Genomic DNA, 11,550 nt, shown 5'->3' with positions numbered 1-11,550 from the left:
TGATGCCAATCAACGAACTACGTGCACGCTTAACCTTTTAGGCCCGACGCGCCACTATAGTGGCTTTCGCGGATGTCATCTTTCAGAACAACACGCCACTATAGTGGCTTTCGCGGATGTCATCTCTCTGAACGACGCACCACTATAGTGGCTTGCTCTAGTAGCTCACTTGCTCATCGTTTGAATCAAATAATCGTCTTCATATGCATTGTTCCGCATTTCTTCTGTCTTCACATCGATTTACAACAGTCTACAGGGTGTCCCAAAAATGTCTCGCAATCCGGAAATGGTGGATTCCTCGGATCATTTGAAGCAACTTCTTCCTTTACAAAAATGTTCTCCGAGGCACCGTTAACGAGTTATTAACGAAAAACAGTGACCAATAAGAATCGAGTACGGTTGGCGCGAGGCGGCCCAGCCAACCAGCGCACGAAGCCCAGTTCCGCTTATTGGCTCGATCGTCTCGCGCCAGCTGAGCTCGCCTCTCATTGGTCACTGTTTTTCGTTAATAACTCGTTAATGGTGCCTCGGAGAACATTTTTGTAAAGAAAAAAAGTTGCTTGAAATGAGCCGTTTATTTTGAAAGTGGCACAAGTCACTTTGTTTTTAAGTCGATATATTTAAGGGTTTGCGTTTTAACACGTTTAAAAATATGGATGCTAGCTTTCGAGAAAATTTACTTGTATTTGTTATCTCAGAATACTGATATTTTTCTCAGTATAAATAATTTCGTATAAACATTAAAACATCACCACTTTTCATTACGGTAAAGTGACTTATGCCACTTTCAAAATAAACGGCTCAAATGGCCTGAGGAACCCGCCACTTTCGGATCGCGAGACATTTTTGAGACACCCTGTATATACAGACACAGGATATACAGTATCAGGCTCTGTACAGTACATATCAGACTCTGCCGTCCAGAAAAATAGCCTCGCATAGAATTCAGCCGTACCTAAAAGGTTAAAAGTCTGAGAGAGCGAACGCATCGCAACGAAGTGTATTCATTCAAATTGTATGTATTTTTTTGTATCTTAACCCTTTGCACTCGAAGCCATTTTAACTGTAAATCTAAACCAATTTCTCTGACTGACCATCCATTTCTCTTACTCCATCTACTGCCCCGCCCGGAAAATGCGGTGGACAGATGATGATCATCGTGATCCCAAATTTCGACACGAACACGTTTTGCAAAATTTTGATCGCATTTAATCATGAAACTATCGCGGAGGGAAAGAAAGGAGCCGATAATGAAGTAGAATGATTCCGTGGACGGGTTGTTGGTGCCGTAATTAGCCGAAGAAGGAAGGACAATCATCGTGGATGGCACGTAACCTAATCGTCGATTTCCTATTCGGTATCAAGTGCGCGGATCTAACCCTTAACACGTTCGTCGCCCAGCGCAATTCGGTTGAGTTTCTCGCGGGCCTCAAATCCGACTGTTCGAGCACCGAAATATAAACGGAGCGATAAATCTTTTAAATAAATATAATTTTAAATAAATTTAACCTTGACATAACCTGAACGACAAGAAATCGACAAGAAACGACAAAATCACCTGAAATGTGTTTAGAATGTTTCAACGCACACCATACGACATAGTATAATGTGTAATGTGTTATACTAAATATAAACTAGTAAAGAGTATAGTATGATATGTATCGTATAATATTTATATTATTATATTATTAATATTTAAAATATTATTAAATTATTTTAATATTAATATTTATTATTATATTATATTATTATTATTAATATTAATTATTAATATTATAGTATAATATTTTTAGTACTTTTAAGTTGTATATCCTATATTTATATTTCAGTGCTTATCCCATTTTATTCCTTTTAAAATCCAACTGAAAGACCTATAAATTGAATAAGAAGAGCGTCACCCATATTTGGGTGACGGGGCCCCCACGGAAGCATACCCGTCACCCAGATCTGACGAACCCAGGGTGACGCGACGACGAACGTGTTAAAGTCGGAAGGAAATAGTTCGGCCATTCGACTAACAACGGAAGACGGTTTACACGATTCGTGGAACCGGTGATCGTAATCGTTCACGAGAAATTCATTTCACAGGAATCAAAACGAGGATGTTGCGCGCACGCGTACATGCAGTCGAATGACACCCGGGAGGACGACTTCCGGTACGAATTCTTAAACGCGAGCCAGAAGCAGGGCTGCGATCTGAGGAGATGCAAGTACGCGAAATTGCAAGCGGAAACCACGTTCTGCAACACTCAGAAGTTATTGGACAAGATTCAGAAGTTGAAGAAGAGCATCCAGGACTTGGAGACCAGCCAGTCGCAAAATAAAAACGTAAATGATTATTCCGGCAGGATCGCGTTTCGTCCTGGGAGCGTATGCTGCATTTAAAATCGACTTTTTCGGGTGTAGGAGAGATACAGAAAGAAAGACGTTGTCAGTCAGACGAACGACCCGACTGTAACTGATTTAAACAGCGCTCGACAGGTGTTGAACAACTGCATGACAGAGATCGGCAAGTTGAAGGACTTCCTCGACGATGAGAACTGTTGGTGGAGGATATTCAAGAAGATGGACTTCAGCTGCTGCGAGCAGAAGGCGCCGCATCTTCACGGGCATCTTGATGGCACGATGATTACGTTGAAATTGATGGAGGAGGTGCGTTGCCGAGCAATTATATCGACTAATGAAGAAGATAAGGGAAACTCTGCTTCAAAACTTAATCGTTTATTAATAGACTGAAATTTATTCATTTTAATCATTCCGTGAATGATTAAAATTCGGACTTGGAAATGGGTAACGTCGGTTTTTTATTTCGATTCCAGGGTAAACATTTTGTAGCTTCCACCCCGAGATCAAGCGACCATAAAGTGGTTCCTCCGAGAATGTATCTCGACGACGACTTCGACGAGTCGACAAAATATATGAAGTTGTTCGAAAAGCCAAAGCAGAGCTTGCAATTCGTATCCTTACAGTAGGTATTCGATCGCGTAATCTGTCTAATCGAAGCTTCAACCACTCGCGTCAACTCTGCCATCGTTTCGTACTCTCCTAAATTCACGATTTTCAGATCGAACGATTCCTGCCAAAAACACTGTCCAGTCTCCTGCACTTCGCATGACCAAACGACGAAAGATGTGGCAACAGAGAAAACTGATTTCGAGCAACGTCGCAGCAATGCGGGATTGTTCGAACCGTTTGTACGAAGGCTCAGTTCCACTGGTAAAAACGCCAGCCATTATCCCTCGTCCGTTTCGCATCCTCATGCGTCCATTTGACACGAAGATATACAGGTTGCCCTATAATTATGTTAACATCCAGAAAAGAATGATTCCTAAGGTCATTTGAAGTAACTCTTTCCTTAGCGAAAATGCAATCCGCGGCTTTGTTTACGAGTTATTAATGAAAAACACTGACCAATGAGAGGCGGTCTCGTCGAGCGCTAGGCGGCCGAGCCAATCGGCGGAACTGGGCTTTGACTGCTCGTTGGCTCGGCCGCCTCGCGCCAGCGAGCCAATGACGTCAGCGGTCGAGCCGTCGAACCCCAGCTCAGTTGGCGCGAGGCGGCCGAGCCAATGACGTCAGCGGTCGAGCGGTCGAACCGCAGCTTAGCTGGCGTGAGGCGGCCGAGTCAACGGCGCCAGCGGTCGAATCCCAGTTCCGCCGATTGGCTCGGCCGCCTAGCGCTGGGCGAGCTCATCTCTCACTGGCCAGTGTTTTTCGTTAATAACGCGTAAACAAAGCCACGAATTGCATTTTCGCAAAGGAAAAAGTTTCTTCAAATAACCTCAGGTACCCTCATTTCCGGGTGTTAACATAATTATGACATTATAACATAAAATAACCCTGTACTATATTGATCTGTACTACAGATCATTTTATTGGTTTCGAACAACGCGGGTGAGTCTGCGTTAAAACTTGTCTTGCCTCGTCTTAGGTTTTCATTGTTTATACTTTACGTGCTCCAAATGAACCCCAAAATTCCTATAAGATTTTAATGTAATTTTTATTGTAAATGAATTTTATAGACTGAAACTAGAAAGTTAAAATTTATCATTGACGATGACAGTGTGTTTCAGTGTGTTCGAATGTATCACGAAATTAGTTTTAATTAAATCCTGAGAACCAATCAAAAATTAGTGTCACCCATGTGTGATCGACGCGGCAATCAACGTGTTAAAGAAGAGATTCACGAAATTATTTAACGTTCCATCTTGTTCATTTTTTACCATTGTGTCAAGTGGATAATCGAAGCAGAGATTATTCCGCGTAAATGAAGAACGGATAGGAATTAAAGAACTGATTAAAGATAATCGATTTAACATGTTCCCAGTGAAAATACCACCGGAGATGAAAGTCGAGAAGAGTTCCACGGATCTAGGAAGGCGACCGAGACGAACGTTCAGCAGCGAAAATGCGCCGACCAAGAAACTCATTACAGTCGACACGAGCACATCGATGGACATGTTAGATGTTCTGTCCACTCTACCACGGCCTGAAAACTTCGTTAGCTTTCTTGTTCTATAAATTAGCGATTCGACGAAGATTAATCAGCGTTTAACAAATGATTCTGGGTTCAGAACGCAGCGAACATCCCGAAGAAGGGCGTGAGGTCGTTCATGGTGCGAGCCTTCGCCTCGAGGCCGAGCAAGGCTTCGAAGAAGGACCAGCAACCCCCTGGTCAGAGACCGGAGTTCACGGAGTCGGATGTTGATGTACGGCATTTAGAATAAAAATTTGTGAAAAAGAAAGAGAGTTGACGTTCGCGTGTTTCGATGGTGTCGGGTCTGGGATCGTCTCCGGCAACGTTCGCTCCGCTCGGATCGGTGAAATTTTCAGTCGGTCGTTCCGATCGGCGCTCGGTTTCTCCTGCGCCATGACACTGGTTCGATCAAAGCGTATAAGTGGATAATTTTCGTCGGAAACTCGCGAGATGCCGTCGAGGTTTGAGAAAGCTATGGCGAAGGGTCCGGCCGGCGAGGAGCGTCAAGGTTAGAAGCCAAAGAACGCCTCGATAATTCGCGATTAAACGATCGACGGTGGCAGCGATGGCCGACGAAGGGACGTCATCGCACCCGCGATCCCCCGAAGACATTAAATATTCTTTCTCGGCGTCGCAGGGTGATGACAAGGATCGGATTATCATAGTGGCGAGGTGCGCGGCCTCCTTCGGCGTCGAGGGCTCGAAGATCGGCACGAAAACCTTTCTCATACTCCGCGAATGCGCGCTGTTCCGATTGCCGCCTCTGACCCCTTCGAGTTCGTCGCAGAGCTCGACCTCCGGTCGGGGCAATTACTGATCTTCCGGGGACATTTCCATCCGTGGATCGGTCTCGAAGCACTCGAGCAGATCCTGGCTGGAAGAAGCAAGTTCGAGGGAAGAGTGAAATGGAAAACGCCAGAGGCGTTGGAATAAATAGATAATTCGATTTGTAAACGAGTGGTGTTTTGTTGAACAAGGAATGCACGAGGAACCAAGCAAACGGGAAACTGAAGTTGAAACTGTGGAAGAGAGTCGGCAGGGTGCTGAACAGGCTGCGAAGAAAGGGGATGAAGTGGCTGCGACGAAGCAGGATGACGAATTCAATGGTCAGGCTGATTTGAGATCGAACGGTGCGACTTCCGGTGAAGGCGGTTGCGTCAGGAAAACTGAGAATAGTCGCAAGAAGCAGAGTTTCAAGGATTCGAAGGATTGCGAGGCGGCATCGAAGTCTCCGCCTGGCTGCTCCAAGTTCTGCAAGGGGATCAAAGACGACAGCGACTCTCAAATGTAAGTATCGATGGAACGTCTCTGAGCTGAAACGATGAAAGGGCTGGGTATTTTAGTTACAAATTCACGGTGTGCACCTCGGCGAAGCAGAATCGGTTGGCGTACAGGATGAAGAGGAGCAAGAGAAGGATAGAGGAGATTTCTTACCAAGTGAAGGTAAGCATCCAACGATTTCTATCGATCGAGAATTTTAACTATTAACGCTAAGTTTACGGAACTCGTCCAAATGGCTGGTTACTAATTTTTTGATTTCCAATTACGGTAAATTCTCCCTAATTCGCGCTCAGATTGCGCAGAAAAATGGACAATTCGGGAAGAGGAGATACGATTATTCGAGCCTTGCGCGTCGTTTTTTATAGTTACCGATTATAGTTACCTTTTATAGTTACTTATTTACCTTTTATAGTTACAATTGACTGAAACAATTTTTATTCTTTTTTATTTTTCTAGTTATGGCAATAAAACTATAGTACTCCTTAACATTTCTCAATAGTTTTAATATTCTCAATTAATTACATAATACTATAATTTTGCTGATCTGCCAGTGTTGTTGACAATCGGCGACTATAAAAACGAGCCGCGAGGTTCGATTACTCGCATCTCCTCTTCCCAAATTGTCCATTTTTCTGCACAATTTGTGCGCGAATTAGGGAGTATTTACGTATTCAGATTGTAAAGATACATTTACGAGTTATTTATTCAACATACGTGTCTCAAATATTGCAATAACGCTCGGAGGTTAAAAACCAGAACAAATGTCTTATTGTTACTTTTATAAACAATTAGAGAACGGATGCTATGATACTTAAATGTATTAAATTAAAATTATGATGCTCTCTCTTAAATGATACACAGCAAATTTCACGATCGATTTCCTTTAAAGATCAGAACGAAAAAATCAGTGAAGATGCTGAAGAACCTCTGCAAGAGCATCAGCGCGAAGAGGGCCATTGGATTCAGATGCAACCTGAGGAAATGCAACAGCACTCTGATGGAGTGCGGCAAGACCTGCTCGAAACCGGACATGCTTTTCTCGGCTGCTGGTAAAGAGAAAGCAGAGAATTGCCACGGCGAGAAGCACCACGCGGAAACCGAGACGGTGGCGAACCAATCGGCAGCGATCGAGACGAATCGAACGGATAAATCGATAGTGACGGTCGAGGAGAAGGAAACGAACACTTAAGATCTCCGGTCGATGTATGTAAAGCGTTGTCGCGTGAAATTTCCGAGTAAACAATGTTCGTTTACCACTTTTCTAAGTCGGGCAGACCTGCGTTCCGTGCAACGATATTTCACTTTATTCGTTATTTAACCGCTTTTTATAGCGCAGCAAACGCACAAGTCCTGGATCGACCATCGAGTCAGATTCGTTCAAGGTTCGGGCTACTGCGGCACAGCAGACGCACGACGACCACGCGGACTTAACCCTTTCGGTACGACCGCGCTGTCAGCCGTGATACACCCACTGTACAGGGTGCCGCGCCGAAAATGCTCACATAGCACAATGGGTCAGTTCACTTTTGTACGAAGATTTTCTTAAGCAATAACTGTGCTTAATCCGTTTATAAATCTTTCGTTTCCTGTAAACATTCTGTAAAGCGCCTACAATATGTTAAAATCTATGAACAAGTTTCGAACAAAGCTGTAACCTCAAATTTTGTAAATCAATTCAGATCAAACGACGATTATACCTGTAGCTGTTTTTTTTTCGGAATCCTTGTAAGAAAAGACTTTATTAGAATAATTTCTAATATGTCAGAAATATGGCTCGCATGAATGCCAGATGTATTCGGCACTTGTCTATACTGGTCTTCGGATGGATGCCGGTATACAGGGTGTCCCAAAATTATGGTATTTCCGGGAAATGAGGGGTTCCTGGGGTCATTTGCAGCAATTTTTTCCTTGGCGAAAATGCGATCCGCCGTTTCGTTTACGAGTTATTAACGAAAAACGGTGACCAATGAGAGGCGGACTCGCCCAGCGCTAGGCGGCCGAGCCAATCGGCGGAACTGGGCTTCGACTGCTCGTTGGCTCGGCCGCCTCGCGCCAGCGAGCCAATGACGTCAGCGGTCGAGCCGTCGAACCCCAGCTCAGTTGGTGCGAGGCGGCCGAGCTAATGACGTCAGCGGTCAAACGGTCGAATCCCAGCTCAGGTGGCGCGAGGCGGCCGAGTGAATGAGCGGAACTGAGCTACGTCCGCTCGTTGGCTCGGTCGCCCAGCGCCAGCCGAGCTCGCCTCTCATTGGTCAGTGTTTTTCGTTAATAACTCGTGAACGAAGCCTCGTAGAATATTTTCGCTAAGGAAAAAGTTGCTTCAAATGATCTCGGGAACCCCTCATTTCCCGGAAATACCATAATTTTGGAACACCCTGTATATCCGGCGCTCGGCCACACAGGTGACCAGATGGATGCCGGATATATCCGGCGCTTGGCCACACAGGTGACCAGATGGATACCGGATATATCCGGCACTCGTACCGAAAGGGTTGAAACAGTGCTAAATAAGCCGTCGTTGGACGAAGCAACAAACCGTATAGGACTTGACCGGTTGATTCCACCGTGGATCGAAAAGCCTCGCGATCAAGTCGCGCGTCACGGAAACGTCCTTCGAGCGTCATCGAACGGCATGACTAATGGCGCCGCTAGCTGGTTCACCGCTCCTCTCGACAGAGAAGAACAAGAGAAAAAAAAAGAGAAAGCCTGAAAGAAAGGCGCGATAACGTCGTCGGGGAGACCGCTAATCCGGCGAGTGACTTGGATCGGCCATTACGGCGTAGTTTGATCGTTAAAGGCAAGTCGACCCGTGAATGGACCGTCTGTAATAACGAGCTTCTTACATCCAGATTACACGCGCTGCCCGGAATGGTTGCGCGGCCGGCTTACAAGCGCTATAAAGCAATAAAAGTCGATTTGCCTGGGTGAATACCGGCCGGTGATATATCGCTGCTTAGCGCCCACGTAACTTAGGGCAGTGCGTGGCGACGGGGGACGAGGGAAAGGGACGGAAAGCATCCAGGAAGGCAGAAAGAGAGAGAGAGAGAGAGAGAGAGAGAGAGAGAGAGAGAGGGAGAGGGGGAAGAAGGAGATCGGCCGAGGATCGTTCGGCCGGGGATCGTTTTCATCTTATTTTTCGGCCGGGTATAACGTGTACGCGCTTGGTACACGTCTCCCGGTTCGAATTATCGAATCATCATCGGCGCGACGTGCGAACGCTCGCCGACGCGATCCGCGATTATCTTCCTCGTCAATCTCGCCGACTTTCCGCCGACAAATTGATTCCCCGCTGATTACCCGGTCCCCCGGGACGATCGCTTATTACGCGCGCCGGCTAAATATGTAATGGACAACGAATGGCAGAAACGCTGAGAGGCGAAGATGGCCGGAAACGCGCTCAACCGCTAAGCGCCACTTTATTAGCGGCCGCGGCCACGAGCTTTTTGCCGTACGTGTTCGACCCTTTCTTGTCCTTTCTTGCCGTTTCTCGCCGGATCCTCTTTCCTCGAATCGCTAATGATAAATCGCGGCCGGGAGAAAAACCGTTTGCTCTCCAATTACATTACGGTTGAATTCGAGCTTGACTGTTAAAATTGTACTTTTCTAACAGAATTCAAGTGTGAAAGTTAACGTCGGCTGGAAAAAGTCGTAATTCGGAATTCGAAAGTTCATTAACCCTTTGGAGCCCAACGGGACGCACGCGTCCCATCTACGTATTTCGTGCGCCTATTGGGAGAAATGAATTCCGATTTTCCACGATACACGAATATATCGGTCTTAGAATGCATACCGCGCAGATATTTTTGTTTACATTTAACCAATGGGACACGGATGTCCCAGCGCTTAGCGTCTAAAAGGGACAACCACTAATAAAATCAACGTTTCTTGTTATTAGCATCTACGTATACGTGAAACTTGGCTTCAGATGCAACGCAAATTAACGAAAAATAAATCAGACTCCAAAGGGTTAACCAACTTACGTTTACAAAAGTGTGAAAGTTAACATCGGTTAGAAAAAAAGTCATAATTCGGAATTCGAAAGTTCATTAACCCTTTGGAGCCTATCGGAAACATGCGCCCCATCTATGTATTTCGTGCGACTATTGAGAGAAATGAATTCCGTGTTTCCACGATACACGAATATATCGGTCTTAGAATGCATACCGCGCAGATATTTTTGTTTACATGTAACCAATGGGACATATATGACCCAGCCTTAAGCGTCTAAAAGGGATAACCGACTAATTAAAGGGATAACCGACAATAATAAAATCAACATTTCTTGTTATTAGCATCTGCGTGTACTTTACCATCTACGATTGGCTTCAGATGCAACGCAAATTAACGAAAAATAAATCAGACTCTAAAGGGTTAACCAATTTACGTTTACCAAAGTTTACTGTTAAATTGCAGTTAAGTTAACCCTTTCGCTACGACAGCACCATCCGCCGAAGTACCGTCATCGAACGGAAACTCGCTCCGGAAATATGCACAGTGCGCGTGGTTTCTGTATATATGTTGTTCCAAGTCTTAAATAATAACTGTGCCGAATAAGACAATCGTTGCTCTAATGTAACAAGTATATTTACATTTTTTATTTAAAAAGACTTACAAAATTATAGGTAACATAGGTATTTATATAATAAATAATTAATTAATAATAATTTATTTAATTAACATAATTAATAACGAGACGAGAATTATTAAAATATAATAATATGTAAAAACTAATAATATAATTCTGTGCGATATATTTGAAAGCAAGGATCTATAGAAAGGCCAACATCGTAATCTTTACACTCGTACCACGAATCCGTTCTTTTATCATTTTTGCTACAAATTACACATCTGCGTCTTCTGTATACACCTCATTTCGATGCCGCATACAGGGTATCCCAAAAATGTCTCGCAATCTGGAAATGGGAGGTTCCTGAGGTCATTTGAAGCAACTTTTTCCTTTGCGAAAATTTTCTCCGAGGCACCGTTAACGAGTTATTAACGAAAAACAGTGACCAATAAGAATCAAGTACACGGCTGACGCGAGGCGGCCCAGCCAACCAGCGCACGAAGCCCAGTTCCGCTCATTGGCTCGGTCGCCTCGCGCCAGCTGAGCTCCCCTCTCATTGGTCACTGTTAACGGTGCCTCGGAGAAAAATTTTGTAAAGGAAAAAGTTGCTTCAAATGACCTGAGGAACCCGCCACTTTCTGATCGCGAGACATTTTTGGGACACCCTGTATGCGGCGCGCGTACCCACAGGTCGTCGAGTGGGTGTCGCATATATGCGGCGCGAAAGGGTTAAAGCCCTGATACGCGCTCGACTTGTTGCACAATAGTGATCACGTTGCTTTCAATTACGGACGTTTGTACCGTAAAAATTGTGTGCCGCGGCAATTATTTCCTGCGGTATACAGGGATCGGAGGTCGAAGCGATCGCCGTAGAAATGAATCGGAGCCGCGGTGTGCGACGCCGGCGCGAGGCGAAGAGGAATCGAGCGCAGAAGGTCGGCCGGCCTTGGGACCCGCGAGCACGGCGTGACCAGTTCGCGAAATATAATTTATCGTCAAAGAAAATCCGCCATAAATCGTGGTGGGGCCGGTTGGTCCCCCCTTATCCGTGGCCCGCGTCATTAATCGTTCGACCGGCGCGACGGTGGAAGTGGAAACCAGCCGAAGGTGCACAAGGCGAGAGAGCGCGGAGTCCCAACATCTCGGTCGATAAATCGGCCGGGCTAAACAACTCGTCAAAATCGTGACACGTGACCCGCACGACATGACAGGCGTCATGGGCATC

General features: G+C 45.3%; 2 protein-coding genes and 1 long non-coding RNA gene across 5 annotated transcripts; all 3 read left to right on the top strand.

Moving 5' to 3' along the window:
* Positions 1-1,124: 1,124 nt before the first annotated feature.
* On the top strand, positions 1,125-4,745 carry LOC117221645 (uncharacterized). The gene is made up of 7 exons (XM_033472750.2): positions 1,125-1,326; positions 2,089-2,328; positions 2,407-2,652; positions 2,820-2,968; positions 3,065-3,216; positions 4,328-4,500; positions 4,575-4,745. Exons 1-7 carry the CDS (start codon positions 1,324-1,326, stop codon positions 4,725-4,727), a joined length of 1,116 nt encoding a protein of 371 aa, XP_033328641.2. The 5' UTR covers positions 1,125-1,323; the 3' UTR covers positions 4,728-4,745.
* Positions 4,746-4,797: 52 nt separating this feature from the next.
* On the top strand, positions 4,798-7,419 carry LOC117221646 (uncharacterized). Of its 3 annotated transcripts, XM_033472752.2 has the most exons (5): positions 4,798-4,985; positions 5,115-5,764; positions 5,821-5,920; positions 6,648-6,961; positions 7,090-7,419. In XM_033472752.2, exons 2-4 carry the CDS (start codon positions 5,457-5,459, stop codon positions 6,945-6,947), a joined length of 708 nt encoding a protein of 235 aa, XP_033328643.2. In that variant the 5' UTR covers positions 4,798-4,985; positions 5,115-5,456; the 3' UTR covers positions 6,948-6,961; positions 7,090-7,419. The 3 variants fall into 3 exon arrangements, with proteins under 3 accessions (XP_033328643.2, XP_033328642.2, XP_033328644.2); XM_033472751.2 differs by having other exon boundaries at positions 6,648-7,419; XM_033472753.2 differs by lacking the exon at positions 4,798-4,985 and having other exon boundaries at positions 4,993-5,764; positions 6,648-7,419.
* A 494-nt stretch (positions 7,420-7,913) lies between these two features.
* On the top strand, positions 7,914-10,422 carry LOC143259816 (uncharacterized). Its single transcript, XR_013033819.1, has 2 exons — positions 7,914-8,160; positions 8,205-10,422. It is a non-coding gene; the product is annotated as an uncharacterized LOC143259816 (long non-coding RNA).
* The last annotated feature ends 1,128 nt before the right edge of the window (positions 10,423-11,550 follow it).

Source organism: Megalopta genalis, chromosome 7 (assembly GCF_051020955.1).
Source record: "Megalopta genalis isolate 19385.01 chromosome 7, iyMegGena1_principal, whole genome shotgun sequence".
NCBI lineage: Eukaryota > Metazoa > Arthropoda > Insecta > Hymenoptera > Halictidae > Megalopta > Megalopta genalis.
Note: the sequence above shows the minus strand (reverse complement) of the source record. Positions and strands in the feature narration are given on the sequence as shown.

Excerpts from the sequence above, each read along its gene's own strand:
- LOC117221645 (XM_033472750.2), top strand. Across the intron at positions 2,329-2,406 it reads GCCAGTCGCAAAATAAAAAC|GAGAGATACAGAAAGAAAGA; the intron begins GTAAATGATTAT and ends TTTCGGGTGTAG. Across the intron at positions 2,653-2,819 it reads CGTTGAAATTGATGGAGGAG|GGTAAACATTTTGTAGCTTC; the intron begins GTGCGTTGCCGA and ends TTTCGATTCCAG.
- LOC117221646 (XM_033472752.2), top strand. The coding sequence starts at position 5,457 with ATGCACGAGGAACCAAGCAAACGGGAAACTGAAGTTGAAACTGTGGAA. Across the intron at positions 5,765-5,820 it reads GACGACAGCGACTCTCAAAT|TTACAAATTCACGGTGTGCA; the intron begins GTAAGTATCGAT and ends TGGGTATTTTAG. Across the intron at positions 5,921-6,647 it reads AGATTTCTTACCAAGTGAAG|ATCAGAACGAAAAAATCAGT; the intron begins GTAAGCATCCAA and ends TTTCCTTTAAAG.